General features: G+C 38.1%; 1 protein-coding gene across 3 annotated transcripts in view; it reads left to right on the top strand.

The window, feature by feature from the left end:
* The window catches only part of TRMT11 (tRNA methyltransferase 11 homolog), a 281,391-nt gene that overhangs the window by 37,203 nt on the left and 225,564 nt on the right, over nt 1-18,624 (top strand). For all 3 annotated transcript variants that reach the window (XM_052645825.1, XM_052645824.1, XM_052645826.1), the window contains one exon: nt 2,726-2,846. In XM_052645825.1, coding sequence (XP_052501785.1) covers nt 2,726-2,846 — 121 coding nt within the window. The remainder of the gene's footprint in view (nt 1-2,725; nt 2,847-18,624) is intronic.

The raw sequence follows: 18,624 nt of genomic DNA, 5'->3' as shown, positions 1-18,624 counted from the left end.
ATTTGGAAATAGTCTGAGGTGTGAAGATTCACAGGAAGATAAATGACTGTCAGAACTGACTGATGGAAAAGCTATGTATAAATACAGGGTTTTTTCCCCTTTTTTCTAAAAAAAGTTGAAATTTAATTTGTATACCATGAAAATCGCAATTTTATTTTATTTTTAAATAAGGTTGAGTTTATTGTAATATTGTTTCTATTTCATATTTTGGTTTTTTTGGCCACAAGGCATGTGGAATCAGAGTTCCCCCAACAAGGTATCGAACTCACACCCCTAACATTGGGAAACAAAGTCTTAAGCACTGGACTGCCAAGGAAGTCCAGAAAAATCACAGCTTTTAAGTGTGCAACCCCGCAGTTTTTAGCATAGCCACAAGGTTATTTAACCATGCTGCTAAGTCGCTTCAGTTGTGTCCGACTCAGCATGACCCCATAGACGGCAGCCCACCAGGCTCCGCCATCCCTGGGATTCTCCAGGCAAGAACACTGGAGTGGGTTGCCATTTCCTTCTAAAGTGCGTGAAAGTGAAGTTGCTCAGTCGTGTCTGACTTCTTGCGACCCCGTGGACTGCAGCCTACCAGCCTCCTCCGTCCATGGAATTCTCCAAGTCTAACTCCACAACATTTTTATCACCCCCTAAAGAAACCTCATTCATGCAGACAATCTCTCTTGCTGTTTTCCCTGCCAACCACTTATCTATCTCTGTGGATTTATCTATTCTAGCTGACTATTAACTATTTAGATTTTTAAGTAGTTGCTTATATCATAGAGGGATGGTAGTAAAAACAGAATTAAAATACCATTCCCTCATCATAATCTGGGCATAGTACAGATTTATAGCTCCTACTTAACAGATTGCAAACAATCCATTGGTATGAAATATAGTAATAAATAAATAGTAGATGATTTTAAATGCTGTTTTTAATTTTTTTAGTATATTTTGGAAGTGCATGATTAAATTGATTGGCTCATTCAAGAGTAGTAAGTTAAAAACAAGTTTGTTAATGATAACCTAAATGATGTCCTTTCATGCTCAAACTCAAAGATCAAGTCAAAAAATAATCTATAACATGTAAATATGTTTTTCTGCTGTTAAGCCAAATGCCAATGGCTTAGTTTTACCAGTTTAATATTATTCATGTCATAAATAATTGTATTGGTTTTGTTCTTTGATTTATAGATTTATTTTGGGTTTTATAATTATACAGATTATATAAGCATGAGGAATTTATATTTGTATACATTTAAGTAGCATTTTAACAATAATACCTTATCACTTTGCTGGAAAGTAAAATTCTTTTCTTTAAAAAAGTATACATTACTAGATTTGACAGTTTGAGACATCTAGAAACCCTGCTGCTTGCAAACCTAAGGTCAGAACTATATTTTCTTTCTGTTATCATTATTTTAGTCTGTCAACTATGATATAGAATGTATTCTTCCATATCATAAATGGTTTATATGAAGTCTACAAATTTGACATCAACTGATGTTATAAGAGCACATTTCTTATTGTGTAGTTAGCATTAGAGAATTGTGGGGTGAGATGAAGTCCAAAATGGTCATTACTTGTTGGAAAGCCCTGAGGAAGGAGTCAGAGAATGACTTCAAGAGAATTCCTTCCACTGATAATGAAGTGAGGTGCATTATGAATGTCGTTTGGTAAGTGGGTGGTGAAGGTTCTGAGCAAGTGGTCAAGGTAGTGAGGGAGAGCTTGTTGAAGGTCACAGGGACCTAGATAAATCAGTTAGAGGGGTGGGGGAGACAGTGTTGATGTATTAGAATGGGCTAACCAAGATGGTGATCCTTTACAGGAAGTGCTGATCAGCTCCTTCCCCACCTTGGATCAGAGCTTTAAAATTTCCCATATAAGAAATGTTTGCAGAAACTATGTATCTAGAAAGGTATGAAGATTTGCAAAGAAGAAAAAAACACAAAAACTGGCAATCCCTGTGTTCTTAAAGGTGCCCGTACCTAGGGAGCCCTCTCTTCTACTGTTCTTCTGAATTCTGCCCCATAACTACTTCCCCCACATTTGTTACCTGCTTCTTCTACCAAGATTAATGCCAAAAGCCTATCGGATGTCAGGTTCTGAACTCCTGCAGCTGGACTGCTGTGCTTTCTCGGTGTCATCATCTTCATTCACCGAGTTCAGTACACGTGCTGCACAGCAGCGGGTACCACCACTCTTTATCATGACTCTGGTTTTATTTCATGGCAGAGGACTGATGTTTTCTGTAGTGTTCTAATGGTAGTTTGTCTCAATTATCTTTACATAACAAAGTTGTTAGAGGTCTCAAGATGTCATTACAATTTAGCATGGACATTTCATTTTAAAGGGGAAAATATATAGTGTAGTGGACTTTACACGTGGGGAATTTATAAAAATCCCTAGCTGAATCAGTCCGTCAAGAATATCAGAGAGTTGTTGTGGTCTGTATTTGTCTTTTTGTGCTCTTGTGGGATCCTTTAGGGTCGAATTGTCATTTTGTATTTTTGTGGTTTAAAACGTATCTGTATTCTCTCACATTATATAGGTAAAAAAACTGCTGCTTGTTAAAAATGCAGATGGTTTATGGATTATGTGGACAGTTAGCATATGTGAAATAAAATGGTGCAGCCTGTAGGGGGGAGGAGGTCCCATTCCACACTGGATCAACACCCTTGATGATCCTGTGCGGGATGCACCTGTGAGTGTTCATAACAGTGAGCTCTTCTTTCTTCAGATACACTGAGGAGATGGTACCCTGGCACCCCTGCTTGAAACTCATCAGCAACTGCGAGCAGAAGCTTTCCAGTCACACATCAAGGCGCTTGATAACAATGGAAAAGGTGAAGGAATTTGAGGTAAATTGTCCAAGGTTTGTTTTTTTTTTTTTTTCCAGATAAATTCTGGAAGAATTAAACACAGATTTTCCTAATTTCCTCAAATGAAGTTTGGTTAATGTTAGTCCTTGATTTTTTTTAAGTTTTTAATGAATTCAGGAGGAGGCAAAAGTTGAACAGGTTTGTGGCATTTGGTGGGGTAGGAATAGAATATAGAAACTGAAGAATAGAAAGAATGGTTGACTTTTATTTTTCAGGCTATGTTTGTTATCCTTGGGCTAACTTAGTTATAGAACAGAGCATTGTTAATTAAACAACCAAGGTGTAATTAGCAATGTACTAGTTACCCTTTTTCTTCAAAAGCAGAACCTGCTTGATTGCACACTTTACTGGAGAACATGTCACTTTATATAAAGGAGAAAGACTCATCTGTTAGGGTCCAGCATGCGTTACCTCTCTTTCGTTCTTTCTCTCCCACACACAATTCATTTTTCAGGTTGAAAAGAAAGAACAAAACATCTGTTATTTCATACCAAGATCAGAATTGATATGAATAATGCCTCCTCATGGAGCTTAATTAAATCTGCAGAATTCATCCTGGTCTGTACAGATCTTGATTAACAACCAAAGCACTTTCACATTCACTAGAACTTGGGTAAGCCCCTTGAATGCTTTGGATCTAGAGGGCAAGCAGAAAAGAATAGTGTTACTGCCTGAGGATTTTGTCTTACTCATTCTTACCTCTGCATTTCATTTTTTTCATGTGCTTCACAGCTTATGGATTCTTTCACAATAATAAAAAATAATATTTGTACAGTGCCGTTTGCATATGTTGTTCTACATATTTCTTGTTTTTTTTTTCCTTTTAATTTCTATTTCCTATCTGTCACTAATATAGGCCCTTGTTACCATATACCTGGTTTATGCTGATAAGCTCCTAAATTACGCCTCCTACTTTTCACACCTCTAGCTCTTATATAGTAAATGTGTGTGCTTGCTAAGACTCTTCAGTTGTGTCCAACTCTGTCCGACCCCATGGACTGTAGCCCGCCAGGCCTTTTCTGTCCATGAGATTCTCCAGGCAAGAATACTAGAGTGGGTTGCCATGCCCTCCTCCAGGGGGATCTTCCCAACCCAAGGATCGAACCTGCATCTCTTAAATCTGCATTGACAGGCAGCTTCGTTACCACCAGCGCCACTTGTGAAGCCCTATATGTTAAATAAATCTTCCTAAAACACTGCATTTGTTAGGTCACTTCTTTCTGCAAGAATTTTAGTTGACTCATTTTTATTACAGGGTAAGGTTCAGAATCTTCAGTATGACATTTTTCTCAATAATTAGGCTTTAGTATCGGGGCATTTCTGAAAGCTAAGCTGTGTGTATATGCGCACATATATATATGTGTATCAGTTCAGTTCAGTCGCTCAGTCGAATCCAACTCCTTGCAACCCTGTGGATTGCAGCACGCCAGGCCTCCCCGTCCATCACCAACTCTGGGAGTTTACTCAAACTCATGTCCGTTGAGTCAGTGATGCCATCCAACCATCTCATCCTCTGTCGTCCCCTTCTCCTCCTGCCCCCAATCCTTCCCAGCATCAGGGTCTTTTCAAATGAGTTAGCTCTTCGCATCAGGTGGCCAAAGTATTGGAGTGTCAGCTTCAGCATCAGTCCTTCCAATGAATATTCAGGACTGATTTCCTTTAGGATGGACTGGTTTGATCTCCTTGCAGTCCAAGGGGACTCTTCAAGAGTGTTCTCCAACACCACAGTTCAAAAGCATCAGTTCTTCGGCACTCAGCTTTCTTTATAGTCCAACTCTCACATCTATACGTGACTACTGGAAAACCATAGCTTTGACTAGACTAGACATAACTTTGCTGGCAAAGTAATATTTCAACTTTTTAACATGGTATCTAGGTTGGTCATAACTTTTCTTCCAAGGAAAAAGCGTCTTTTTATTTCATGGCTGCAGTCGCCATCTGCAGTGATTCTGGAGCCCCCCAAAATAAAGTCTGTCACTGTTTCCACTGTTTCCCCATCTATTTGCCATGAAGTGATGGGACCAGATGCCATGATCTTCGTTTTCTGAATGTTGAGCTTTAAGCCAACTTTTTCACTCTCCTCTTTGACTTTCGTCAAGAGGCCCTTTAGTTCTTCTTTGCTTTGTGCCATAAGGGTGGTGTCATCTGCATATCTGAGGTTATTGGTATTTCTCGCGGCATTCTTGATGCCAGTTTGTACTTCATCCAGCCCAGCGTTTCTCATGATGTTCTCTGCATATAAGTTAAATAAGGGTGACAATATACAGCCTTGACATACTCCTTTCCCAATTTGGAACTGGTCTGTTCCATGTCCAGTTCTAACTGTTGCTTCCTGACCTGCATATAGGTTTCTCAAGAGGGGTCAGGTGGTCTGCTATTCCCGTCTCTTTCAGAATTTTCCAGAGCTTGTTGGGATCCACATAGTCCAAGGCTTTGGCATAGTCAATAAAGCAGAAGTACATGTTTTTCTGGAACTCTCTTGCTTTTTCAATGATCCAGCGGATGTTGGCAATTTGATCTCTGGTTCCTCTGCCTTTTCTAAATCCAGCTTGAACATCTGGAAGTTCACAGTTCACGTACTGCTGAAGCCTAACTTGGAGAATTTTGAGCATTACTTTACCAGAGTGTGAGATGAGTGCAATTGTGTGGTAGTTTGAGCGTTCTTTCGCATTGCGTTTCTCTGGGATTGGAATGAAAACTGACCTTTTCCAGTCCTATGGCCACTGCTGAGTTTTCCAATTGTTGGCATATTGAGTGCAGCACTTTTACAGCATCATCTTTCAGGATTTGAAATAGCTCAACTGGAATTCCATCACCTCCACTAGCTTTGTTTGTAGTGATGCTTCCTAAGGCCCATTTGACTTTGCATTCCAGGATGTCTGGCTCTAGGTGAGTGATCACACCAACATGATTATCTGTGTCATGAAGATCTTTTTTGTACGGTTTTTCTGTGTATTCTTGCCACCTCTTCTTAATATCTTCTGTTTCTGTTAGGTCTATGCCATTTCTGTCCTTTATCGAGCCCATCTTTGCATATATGTATTACATCTTCTTTATCCATTCATCTATCAGTGATAGGTTACTTGTATATGTTGGCTGTTATAAATAATACTGCCTTGAATGTGGGGTTGTATATATCTTTTCAGGTTAGTGTTTTCATTTTCTTAAGATACATTCCTAGAAGTGGAATTGCTGGTTCACGTGGTAGTTCTGTTTATAATTTGCAGGATCTTCATACTGTTTTCCATTGGAGGAGGCAATGGCAACCCACTCCAGACCTCTTGTCTTGAGAATCCCATGGACAGAGGAGCCTGGTGGGCTGCAGTCCATGGGGTCGCTAGGAGTTGGACACGACTGAGCAACTTCCCTTTGAGTTTTCGCTTTCATGCATTGGGGAAGGAAATGGCAACCCACTCCAGCGTTCTTGCCTAGAGAATCCCAGGGATGGCGGAGCCTTTGGGCTGCTATTTATGGGGTCACACAGAGTCGGACATGACTGAAGCAACGCAGCAGCAGCAGCAGCAGCCTGCTTTCCGTAGTGGCTGCACAAATTTACTTTCCTTGCAGCAAAGCATGCAGGTTCCCTTCCATTTGTATCCTCACCAACGCTTGTTATTTCCTTTGAAGAATGGCTATTCTAACAGGTGTGAAATGTTATTTGATAGTGGTTTTGATTTGCGTTTCCCTGATTAGTCATGTTGAGCATCTTTTCAGGTATCCATTACCTATGTGTTGTCTTTCAGCTCTTTGGGTTTTTGATTTTTTTTTTTGGCAATTCCATACAAATTTTAGAATTGTTCCATTTCTTTGAAAAGTACCATTAGAAATTTGATTGGGATTGCACTGAACCTGTAGTATGGACATTATAACAATATTAAATTTTCCAGTATGGAATGAGTATGGAATACCTTTCTATTTATTTGTGTTGTCTTTAGTTTCTTTCATCAGTGTCATAGTTTTCAGATTTTTACCTCCCTGGTTAAATTTATTCCTAGGTATTTTCTTCTTTTTGATGTAATTGTAAACGGGATTGTTATGTTTCTGATAGTTTGTTAGTATATAGAAATACAACTTATTTTTGTATATTGATTTTTGTATTTTGCAGCTTTACTGCATCTGAAACTTCACAGTTTATTGTCTCTAACAGTTTTTGGTGGAAGTCTTTAGGGTTTTCTGTGTGTATTATTACATCATCTACAAATGGTGACAGTTTTGCCTTTTCCTTTCCATTTTGGATGCCTTTTATTTCTTGTTCCTGCCTAATTGCTTTGGTTAGCACTTTCAATACTGTATTGAATAAAATTGTCAAGATTGGGCATCCTTGTCTTGATCTTAGAAGACAAGCTTTAAGCTTTTCATTCTTGAGTATAGGCTTATCATATGTGGCCTTTATTATGTTGAGGTATATTCCCTGTATACCTGCTTTGTTGACAGGTTTTTTTTTTTTTTTTAATCGTGAATGGATGTTGAATTTTGTCAGGTTCTTTCTCTGTATCTACTGAGATGATCATATGATTTTTATCCTCCTTTTGTTAATGTGGTGTGTCATGTTGACTGATCTGTGAGGATTAACCTGTTGCATCCCCAGAACTGTTGCCTGAATCCCACTTGATCATGGTATATGATTTTTTTAATGTATTGTTGAGTTTGGTTCAGTAATATTTTGTTAAGGAGTTGTGTATTCATCAAGGATATAGCCTGTAATTTCTTTTGTTGTGGTATCCTTGTCTGGTTTTGGGTATAGCTGGGCTTGTAGAATGAGCTTGGAATTGTTCCCTCATCTTCTATATTTTGAATAGTTTGAAAAAGTTGGTATTAATTCTTCTTTGAATGCTTGGTAGAAATCACCGAATGAAGCTCTGTGGTCCTCTGCTTTTGTATGTTGAGAAGCTTTTGATTACTAGTGCAATCTCTATTGATTTCCCTGATGGCTCAGATGGTAAAGAATCCTCCTGCAGTACAGAAGACCGGGGTTTGATCCCTGGGTAAGGAAGATCCCCTGGAGAAGGGGATGGCTGTGCTGTGCTATGCTTAGTTGCTCAGTTGTGTCCGACTCTTTGTGACCCCATGGACTCTAGCCCACCAGGCTCCTCTGTCCATGGGGATTCTCCAGGCAAGAATGTTGGAGTGGGTTGCCATGCCCTCCTTCAGGGGAACTTCCCCACCCAGTGATTGAACCCGGCTCTCCCACTCTTTACTATCTGAGCCACCAGGGAAGCCCAGGGAATGGCTCCCCAGTCCAGTGTTCTTGCCTGGAGGATTCCATAGACTGAGGAGCCCAGTGGCCTGCAGTTTACGGGGTTGCAGAGGGGTTGCAGAGTCAGACACGACTGAGCGACTAGCACTTTCCCTGTCACTTTTTCAGTCCTGTTAGTAATTGGTCTGTTCAGATTTTGTGTGTCCTCATGACTCAGTCTTAGAAGGCATTTCTAGGAATTTATTAGAATTCTTCAGAAGTCTTTCTAAGAATGTATCCCATTTCTTCTAGATTGTATAATTTGTTGGCATGTAAATGTTAACAGTGGTCTCTTGTCCTTGCTTTTTCCCCTGTGGTGTCAGGTTAAAGTCTCTTCTTTCAGTTCTGATTTTACTTATTTGAGCCTTTTTTATTTTTAATGAGTCTGGCTAAAGGCTTACCAGTTTTTATCTTTTCAAGGAACCGGCTTTTAGTGTCATTTACCTTTTCTATTATCCTTTTAGTCTCTATTTCATTTATTTCTGCTCTGACCTATATTGCCTTCTACTCTGGGCTTATTCCTCTTTTTCTAGTTTGTTGAGGTATAAAGTTAGGTTGTTTATTTAATGCTTATTTTAATATGTTTGAAAAATTAATATTACCAATAGATTTTTCAGTTTTAAGTCTTGATATTAGAAAGTACAGTGAATGACATCAGCAGTTGTTAACTTTGTGGCCTCCGTAAAAAGTGCACCATATGATGGTTATGAAGGCTTGAAGTGCTATTCTAAAGAGTTGGAAGGAGAGCAGTCTAGAGAAAAGGCGTAAGAATTAATGGAGCCACATGATAAGCCAGTCATTTCTGTTTTAATGACAGAATTAAAACCCATTATGGACCATTTCACGCTTGCTTTCCTCCGAGTTTAATTTGTTTAAGAAAGTCTGGTATTTTTTTGATAGATTTATATTTCCCCAAGCAGATTTGATACACAGAAGAGGAAATAGAGGATGATCTAAGGATGCTTCCGAGAATATTTCTGCTATCTAAAAACAGGCGGTTTCCTGAGATATTTTTAATATTTAATATTTTACTTTTGTCCTTTCAAATTAATTTATAAAGTAAGGAAGTCCTGTTGCTCGAGTAATTTTTTGAAATGTCCTTCCCTTTATAAGATCAAATTTAATCAGTGAGTTTTAATTTGCATGGAGTTTATTATAACTGAAATTACTTTGTCATGTTGAATTAGTCATGTTTGGCTTTTAATTAATTGCTTCATTTCTACCTTCTGTTTGCATGGAGAGGAGTGTATATAATTGCAGCAAGATCCGAGTCCTTTATAATGAAAGTGATGACATAAAATTGTCAAACAGTTCTCATGTACATCTAACAAATTATTCTTGACCTTGTTCAGTGTTGTTGACTTTGGCAGTGGAAGACTATTAATTTTAGGTTTTTACACTTTTGTATACTGTCTCTTCATTTTTGATTTGTCACTTGTTAGGATTAACTTCAGTATAACTTTTGGCCCAGCTGATATGTTGTTATAAAGTGTTCTCCCTCTCCCCCCCTTTAAAATGTAAACATAAGTTATATATGTAAAAAATATCTAAAGAGTATAGATAGTTCATAAAATTTTGTATCTTTATTGGCTATGGTTTTTAGACTCACTGAACATTGGTAGTAAGGAAGAAAATTCTTGCTGACTGTGTTAAAATATGAAAATGCCTGCTAAGAAAAGCCAGTTTTTTGTTATTATTCCCTGTTGATACAGTTTGAAAGCTAAATGAATGACAAATAGCCCTTTTATAAGGCTTTATTTTTTGCAGCAGTTTCACATCAATTTGACCTTATTATTGTTGCATATGGTTAGAGATGAGGAAGTGCCCAAGGCCTAGCCCAGTCTGCTCAAGTAGGAAGTAGCCAGTTTGAGAGCAAAACTCCTCCTTTGTACATGAAATTCTATACCCTTTTTTCAATATCATGTTGCCTCTTTACCAAAACACAATCCTGCCTTTAGAATATGCCGAGATTAAAAGGCAGACATTCTTGAGTGGCATGTTACAAGTTTCTTTTCCCACTCCTCATGTGGCCGTGGTAGAATGTGACTTGTACGAGAACTAATTTTTCCTGCTGATACAACGTGTAGTCAGTGCGGCCATATATAGCTGTGGTCATAGTGGTTACTCGTATAAAATATTTTTCTCATATAAAATTCATAGGAGAAAAATGCTGATCTCTAGAGATATCCAGAAGAATATGAGTACAGTAGTTTGTCTTCAGTGAAAATTACCCAAAATAATACTCGGTGTTCTATACCAGTGTACTTGAATAGATGAATGCGTGCGTACCCAAGACAGCCATTTTCAAGATCTCCTTGAAATTTTTTTTTAAACATTCATACAACTCTTATATGCTATAAAAGTACTTGGTTAAATATAAGAAAATTATCTTAAATTGCTGTCACACTAAATAGGCCATCATATGCCCTATTTCAGGGCAGGAAATGGCAACCCACTCCAGTACTCCTGCCTGGAAAATTCCATGGATGGAGGAGCATGGTAGGCTACAGTCCATCAGGTCACAAAGAGTCAGACACGACTGAGCGACTTCATTTTCTTTCTTTGTATAGTTCCTTTTGGAGAAGGAAATGGCAACCCACTCCAGTGTTCTTGCCTGGAGAATCCCATGGACAGAGGGGCCTGGTGGGCTACAGTCTATGGGGTTGCAAAGAGTTGGACATGACTAAGCAGCTAACACAGAGAAGGCAATGGCACCCAACTCCAGCACTCTTGCCTGGAAAATCCCATGGGTGGAGGAGCCTGGTGGGCCACAGCGACTTCACTTTCACTTTTCACTTTCATGCATTGGAGAAGGAAATGGCAACCCACTCCAGTGTTCTTGCCTGGAGAATCCCAGGGACGGCAGAGCCTGGTGGGCTGCCGTCTGTGGGGTCGCACAGAGTCGGACATGACTGAAGCAACTTAGCAGCAGCAGCAGCAGCAGCAGCAGCAGCAGCAGCAAACAACTAACACACATGCCCTATTTATTTGTGGCTTATTTACTTGACATCCTGCCTTATCCTGCTGGTGATTTGAAAACTACTGAAGTATGAGTAAATTAATTTTAGATATCACTGACATTAATTTAGACTAAAGTTATAGTGTGAGTCAGTTGTCTTTTCTTTTTTTTTTTTTTTAGTAGCTGGGCAGTATAGTTCACATGACTTAAAACAGAGAATATTGGGAGGTCATAGTGGCAGGTGGTGAAAGTTAATATAATTTTTTATTTTGGACCAAATGAAAGAGTCCTGTAACATGAAGCCTATGAATGCTTCATTAATCATAATGGAAGGTGGCCAAAACCGAAAGACTTGACTGAAAGATTTTAAAGCTGTGGAGGGAGAAAACAGCCATTAACATACCACTAACAACAACAGTGGTTTTGTTTTGTTTTTTTTTTACAATAGTGTTTTAAATGAGGAAGCAAGAGAAGAGAAACTGAGGTCACTTGTTTGAGAAAATGACTTATGGATGGCTTGAAGTGGAAGAAATTTGACTTTGTATAAGTAGTGGCATTTTAGAACGATAGTAGTGTCGCTAATCATAAACTCTGGCGTTCTGCTGACTTCATGCCTGTGCCTGTTTCCATGATGCATTACCCTCTCCCAGGATCAGTGGTGTTGATTGTTTTTTCCTTAGGCAGCCATTTGAATTAAAGATTGTCTCTTCCTGTTGACCTTTCTTTCTTTCTGAAATATTTTGTTTTTTTGCCTATCCCTTGCCAGGGTGATTGGGTATTTTCCTTTCGATCAGAGAGGAAAGATTAAAAATTAGGTATGAAGTATTTCGATCCTAAGCCTAGTGGGAAATAGATGCTACTTCGTTTATCAGTGACAAAAATAAGACAGAATGACACTAAGAACGTGGTAGTGGGATATGAACTCAGTCTGTGTCTTAGTACAATACAGTATTCATTAAGATTAAAATGTTTGTGTGTGTGTGTGTAAGAGAGAGAGGTCAAGGAACAGAGATGAGAGAATCTTCCAAATTATTTTGCATTAGAAATCAAAAGGAAGCTATTTGCATTATTTTAAAATTATAGTTCAACTTGAGGTGTTTATAAAAGGCTTATAACCACAGATAGAAGACTGATGATGCTATATATTGTATTAATTCAGGTTTAAGGATCATGCCATCTACTTACCAAGTGAATTACTTTTGCTATTAATGGTAGTTTCCCTTGAATTTAAATTTGAGAGAGTCATCATGTGACTTTTTCTTTTATATTTCTGCAACTAAATGACTTTGCCAGACCGGATTTTCTGTTAAATTAATGCTATCACAATATTTTGAAATTACTGTTTCTGGTAAACCAGGTAAAAACAAAACTCTGTCCCCTACTTCCTCCAAGAAGGAATCATTTAAGATACCTGGGTCTTTCTACTTACGATGCTACTTGGATATAACTCTCTTATTTGCAGGAAAAAGCAGTTCTCTGATGGCAGAGGGAGCATTCGTCTTCATGTTCCAGCTCTAATGTTCATATTTTCAAACCATGACAGTAAAACTGTCTTTAATCTATTGCTCTTTCAGAATCTTAGGCAGAGGTCATTTGCAAACTTTAAAGTGTGATCTGGGAGTCCAAGGCATGAATGGTTTAGGGAAATGAGGAGTGTATGTTCAGAGTCAGCGTAATCCTCTGGAGCTTTTTTTAAAAATAATTCTCAAATGACACATTTTCTGTTTTTTGTATTTTTATTTATCATAGGGTTATTTAATTTATTATGATTCTCAAATGACACATTTTCTGTTTTTTGTATTTTTGTTTATCATATGGTTGTTTAATTTAGAATTCTCTTCTTAGTATTTTTCAAATTCAAACACAGACTTGTCTTCTCACCGTATGACCCATCAAGAACCCAACCCTGAAACTTAATATGTATTTTTTTGCCCCAATCCTAAGGGTACAGTTTAATGAATAATTATAAAGTAAACATTTCTGTAGTGACCACCAAGGTCAAAATTATGGAGTATTGGAGCATCCCACTCTTGTGGCTCTTTTTGGTCAAAAATACCTCCTCCCGCAGATATAAGCATTAATCTGACTCTTATGGTAATCACCTCCTTGCTTTCCTTTGTAATATTATCACTATCCAGTTCATTGCTAAGCAAAATAATTATTTGTTTCTGATCTTTATATATATAAATGCATATGTATTTTTATTAATTTTAATGGGTTGTGGTGGTTTTAAAAAGTCACCCAGGAGATGAAGTGTCTCCACATTAAACAGGAGAGTTTGTATATGTATGTCTGTGCATGCTTTGGCCTATGGCTCATCCTTTGCTGCTTAGAGTAAGTAAGATTCTTCTTAACTGTAACTAGCTATTAGACAGAGTAACTAATAAGTTGTCATTACATTTTCATCCTGTGTGTTGGCCTGTATTTTAATGTTTGGGGTTAAGTTTTGAATTTTATGAAGTTATAGGTTTTAGTGGTGAGCATGTAGAATATACTCATAGTTCTATATCATCATGATAGCACAGATATCTGTGATGTGTTTTTTTACAGTTAGAAGTTATGTGTTGAGTGCCAGATGTCAAAGTTCAGTAATTGAATGTCACTCATTTTCAGAACTCTAGCTATAAAGATTTTTTAATATATTAAAATATTTTACCAGATTTTAGGTAACTTAATGCCTTACAGAGTAATTTTTTTTTACAAGTATAGATTGTATGTGAATACCTAATTTAGGGAGGAAGATTTCCAACGCTTACCTTGTTCCCATTAAGAGTAATGCTAGAAGTTTCCCATAATAGTATTGGATGCCAGACTTTTGACCTGCTTGTCCTTGGTTTGCAAATGGCCTAGTGCTGTTTATAGTTGTATAACTTTAGCACAAGTGGTTTCTATAGCTACTGTCCAGTACCAGATGTAGAACAGTGGGAAGCTTTGATAAGGGGAGCAAGGATTTTTAAACAAAAGCCGGACATGGGTAATTACCCTGAAGCTGAACTGAGGCCCATTATATTCAGTACTATCATTTACTTTTCATTTCACTCTCTGCTAATTATAAGAAGGAAAATCTATTGACTCTTTTCCTCTTCCATCTCTTTGCTTTCTTCCTCTCACCTTATTAAAGAATGTATATTATGCCGTTAATCTGTTGCCTGAATCCAGAAGTTGGTCTTGACAAAGTTAGGTGAGCATCACCAGTTTGACTTTTATTACGATGACAGCATCATTGGTTTCCACTTATCATAGAATAAGTTTCATAAGCCATTTGTATCAAGTGTTTGCAGAGAAACTGCTATGTTATATAAACTGCTGCCACTTTGAGAATATAAATGACTTAAGGTTAATACTAGTGAGGTAGAAAAAATCATTATCTCATTATCAGGAATTGTCAGTTAAGTAAAAGGACAATTTAAACTTGACCTATAATTAAAATAGAAGGCATTTGGTTTTCTTCTAAATGGTTTTCAACTTCATCCCCAAAGTGATACCTTTCTAGGGGAAAGCTCTTGTTTTTAAACAGTAAATTAATTATAAATTGATGATTATCCTTAGGTATATTATTGGGGGATTCTTTTAAAAGTCACTCTTTGGCAGAAAAGCGATGCTGTGAGAGAATTTTGGCTTCAGTTAGAATGTGGGTAGGGAGTGGTGTGAGAGATGAGACTGTAGAATTAAGCAAGGGGATCCAGTTTGTAAGTAGAGGGTGGGCTGCAGGCAAGGAGGTTGAGGAAATTCATACCCCCTGACTCCTCTTTTTTCTCTATAAAGAAGGATATATGTTTTTGTTGAGAGCGAATGGAAAAAGGACTGTGCGAAATGAGAAAGGAAACTGTCTTTTACTGGTTTTTACATTCGGGTATTTTTGTTGTGTTTTCTTTTTCTGACTTGATTGCGTGCTCCCTGAGGGGAAAGCCATGGCTTTCATCACTCAGCATGTGTTTATAGAACCACTTCTGTCATCTGCTGAGATAGAACAGACTAATGAAACATAGTTCTTATCCTTAGAGAACTTGGTGTGAGAGAAAGTTTGGTTCGGTAGTGATCTGTGCAAGTTGCTATGTGAACACCAGTGGGTACCTCCCCGAGGAGATGGTGCTTGAGTCAAGAGCCAACATTCTCAGCAAAGGTACAGAGATACAAGAGGGGTGCATTCAGGGAATTCTAGACATTGAAGCATGACTGAAAGTATTTGGGGAGAGGTGGTTGGAGATAAAGTGGAAAACCAGAGGCCTGCCTAGTGTTGAAGGTCTTTACCTACCAAAGAGTTTCAAGTTTATCCTATTGGCGATGGCGAATCCTGAGGGATGTGAGTTAGGAGAGTAACAGAGGTTCTTGTTTAGGAAGGTCACCCAGACTTTAATATGCAGGCCAGTTTTTGTTGTGGAAAGATGTCTGTGACACCAGCCTGGAGGCTTCTGGTATGATCTTGTGAAGACAATGAGGCTGTCAACTAAGAAAGATAGAATATAGAGATTGTGGGAGAGACAGTGCTATTGAGAGTTTCCGGGTAGGTGGATGTGGCAGGACCTGAAGACTGATTGAATGATTGGGGAAGGGAGACAGGTTGAAGGCTGACTTAGAAATCTGGCTTGGGGTGGCTGAGTAGGTGCAGGTATGTTACCCTTGCCCCTCCGTCCCAGAGGACACGGCGCAGTGCTGCTCCCCTGGGCTACTGCAGGAGGCTTCCCGCTGGTTTCCCTGCTTCTGCAGCTTCTCCCATCACATAGCTTGCACAGTAGCCAGAGTATCTTTCAGAGTGGAAGCAGATAATCAAACTCCCCTGTTTAAAATTAATCAATAACTTGCTATGAAATTTAGATCAAAATTCAGAATCCTTCACATAACCTTCAGGGCCAGCCTGACCTACTTGTAGCCGGTCTCTCCAATTTGATTTTGAGCCACCTTTCCGTTCATTCTTCAAGCCTGAGCCACACTGGCCCGCTTTCACTCCCCAGAATGTACTTAGCTCTTTCTAGTCTGAATGTTTTCACATTGTGTCTCCTCCCTCATTGTGTTCCTAGAATGCTTTCTTCCTGTCTCTTTTTATGAGTAAATTTGATTCATCCTTTAGGTCTCAGGTAAATGTCACTTCCTTTGGGAAGCTTTTCTCATTCATTTTCTTCTCTCCCATCCAACTAGGTATCTCCTTATATTTTTATGGTACCCTTTTCTTCCCAGTATTTCATCACAGTTTGTAAGTATATGTTAGGGTGTATATTGTTTAATGTCTGTAACTCTGTGAATTAATGGAGTTTGACTGTTTTGCTCACTACTCAGTAAATATTTATGAAAAAAATAGTAACTGTTCGGTGATTGTTTGGGGCCCTTCTAGAATAAAAGCAGTCAAATTCAACAGTATTTAAATCATCCATTTGAAGGAAGAGTAATACACTGAATTTTGTCATTACCCTGATGTCACTCCTGAAAAGTCAGTGATTCAGAAATAGTTTAATCCTATGATACCTAGGCCTTATTTCTTATGAGAAGCAACAAAAAAACAGGTGGATCGCTGTACTGTGGAGATGAGAACACCTTCCTTCTAATTAAGGCGGAAATAACCAAGAAAGGCAGATCTCTGGGAGAAGATAGTAGTTAGAAGGATAGTTTTATGTAAGTGCAGTTCTCAGCTTTATTTTCTTTAAAGTGAGAAGTTTTATGACATTCAGTTTGAGGACACTCTTGCAAATATGTATTCTCCCAGATGAATCCAGAGTGTCATTAGTTCCATTTAAAGTGGCAGCTTCAGATGTTACTATAAAACATTCAGATGTTACTATAAAACAGTTTTTTTTCTTGAGGATTTGTTCCCTTTTAAATTAACATTTATTAAATTATAAGTAGCTAAAGTACTTCCCTTTTGAAGTCTCTTTTTTTTCTTTTTGATGCTCTACTTTTTTCCCAGGTGGCTCAGTGATAAAGAATTCTCCTGCAGTGCAGAAGATGCAGGTTGGATCCCTTCATCCCTGCATCTTCCTGGTAGGGAAGATCCCCTGGAGGAGGAAATGGCAACCCACTCCAGTATTTTTGCCTGGGAAATCTCATGGACAGAGGAGCCGGGCAGGCTGAAGTCCATGGGGTTGCAAAGGAGTCAGACACAACTGAGCAACTCAGCAACTTTTGATGTAGAGTTAGTTGTAAAAATAAAGGTTAACTTGAATAAGGTGTGGTTTATGTACTTTTTATTTATTTTTCTGGAGAATAATTTGCAATTCTAGATTGGACATAAATGACAATGATGAAACACTTGAGAATCACTAAGGTAAATACGTGTGAGTATATTTCCACATCATTCTTCTAGAAATGATGTGAATAAATGCCAGTGCTCTCTGAAGGAAAACGGCTGTGCTGTTGGTGCCCTGTGGCTCTATATGTTTACAGCAACCAGGACTCAGACAGAGAGGGAAGTGGAGTGCTCCTGACTGTCCGATGCATCGTGATCAGCTGGGCTTCAAATGCTCTTTACCCACATCAGGAAATACTATAAAGAAGAATTTATCTGCTTCAGCCAGCAGGGGGCACTGTATATATAAAAAGTACACGGCCAATTGTAAAGCTTCCTTTGATTTTTTTTTTTCCCTTGGCAATAGTGTTAAAATTCCTCGAGGAGTTTATGTTTAGAGTTAGTAGTAGTGATAGGACCAGAAATTGGCTGGGTGGGACAGTGGTTAAAGGGGTTCTGTCTAAAAGTTTAGAGATGAAATATGTATTACCATAATGTTGCTGTTTAGTAAAAAACAGCCTCAAAATGTCACACTCCGTTTTGAACAACCCACTAATCTACCATGTAGGAAGTTAACTCTTTAACCACTGTTTTGATGTAATATCTATTAAAAAAAATGTGTGACAGAAAAAGTATGTGCTTTAAAGCCTGATCTAGGCTACAATTCTGGCATTACTTACTAGCTATGTGACTTGTGGCAGATTATTTAAACTCTTGAAGTTTCTGTATGTGGAAAATTTAGATAATAATCTGCTGTGAAAAGATGCAGAAAATTAATTCACTTCTGTCAAACACATAGCTATACATGTATATCAGTTGCTTTCTTAAATCAGAATTTGTATGTTTCTTGTCATAATTGCTATTTGTCTTACAAAGTTAAGTGATAGATCCGAAAGCTGTGTATTCCCATTACGTATCCAGAATTTTCCTACAGAAATTCTTGATTTCTGGTTATAAAAATGATAAACAGTAAATAGTATAATCAACAATCTTAGTATTTTATTCCTGTTTCTTCAAGTACTGACATGTGCCAAAATTTAACCAGTAGTCATCATATTTAGGAAAGGTGGTCTGTAATCTTTCATTGCCATAGTTTTTTTTCTTGGCATTTGCTAATTCTTTGTGTATGTGTATTTTCCATGCAGTATATCTTGCTTACTAAAAACTGGCATAAGTCAGGTTTTATGATACATAGATGACATTATGACTGATAGTGATAGACAGATTGAGAAGTGTCAGAGAAACCAGAAATCAAACACTGGGGCAAGCTGGAGTTAGTGAGGGACTTCAAGGGTCGTGTTGCTTGAGGATACTCTTCTCCCTTTTAAGTAAACTCTTGGCCTTT

This window comes from Budorcas taxicolor, chromosome 9, assembly GCF_023091745.1.
Source record: "Budorcas taxicolor isolate Tak-1 chromosome 9, Takin1.1, whole genome shotgun sequence".
Lineage (NCBI taxonomy): Eukaryota > Metazoa > Chordata > Mammalia > Artiodactyla > Bovidae > Budorcas > Budorcas taxicolor.
The sequence above is the reverse complement of the archived record's forward strand: the minus strand, read 5'-3'. Positions and strand labels throughout refer to the sequence as shown.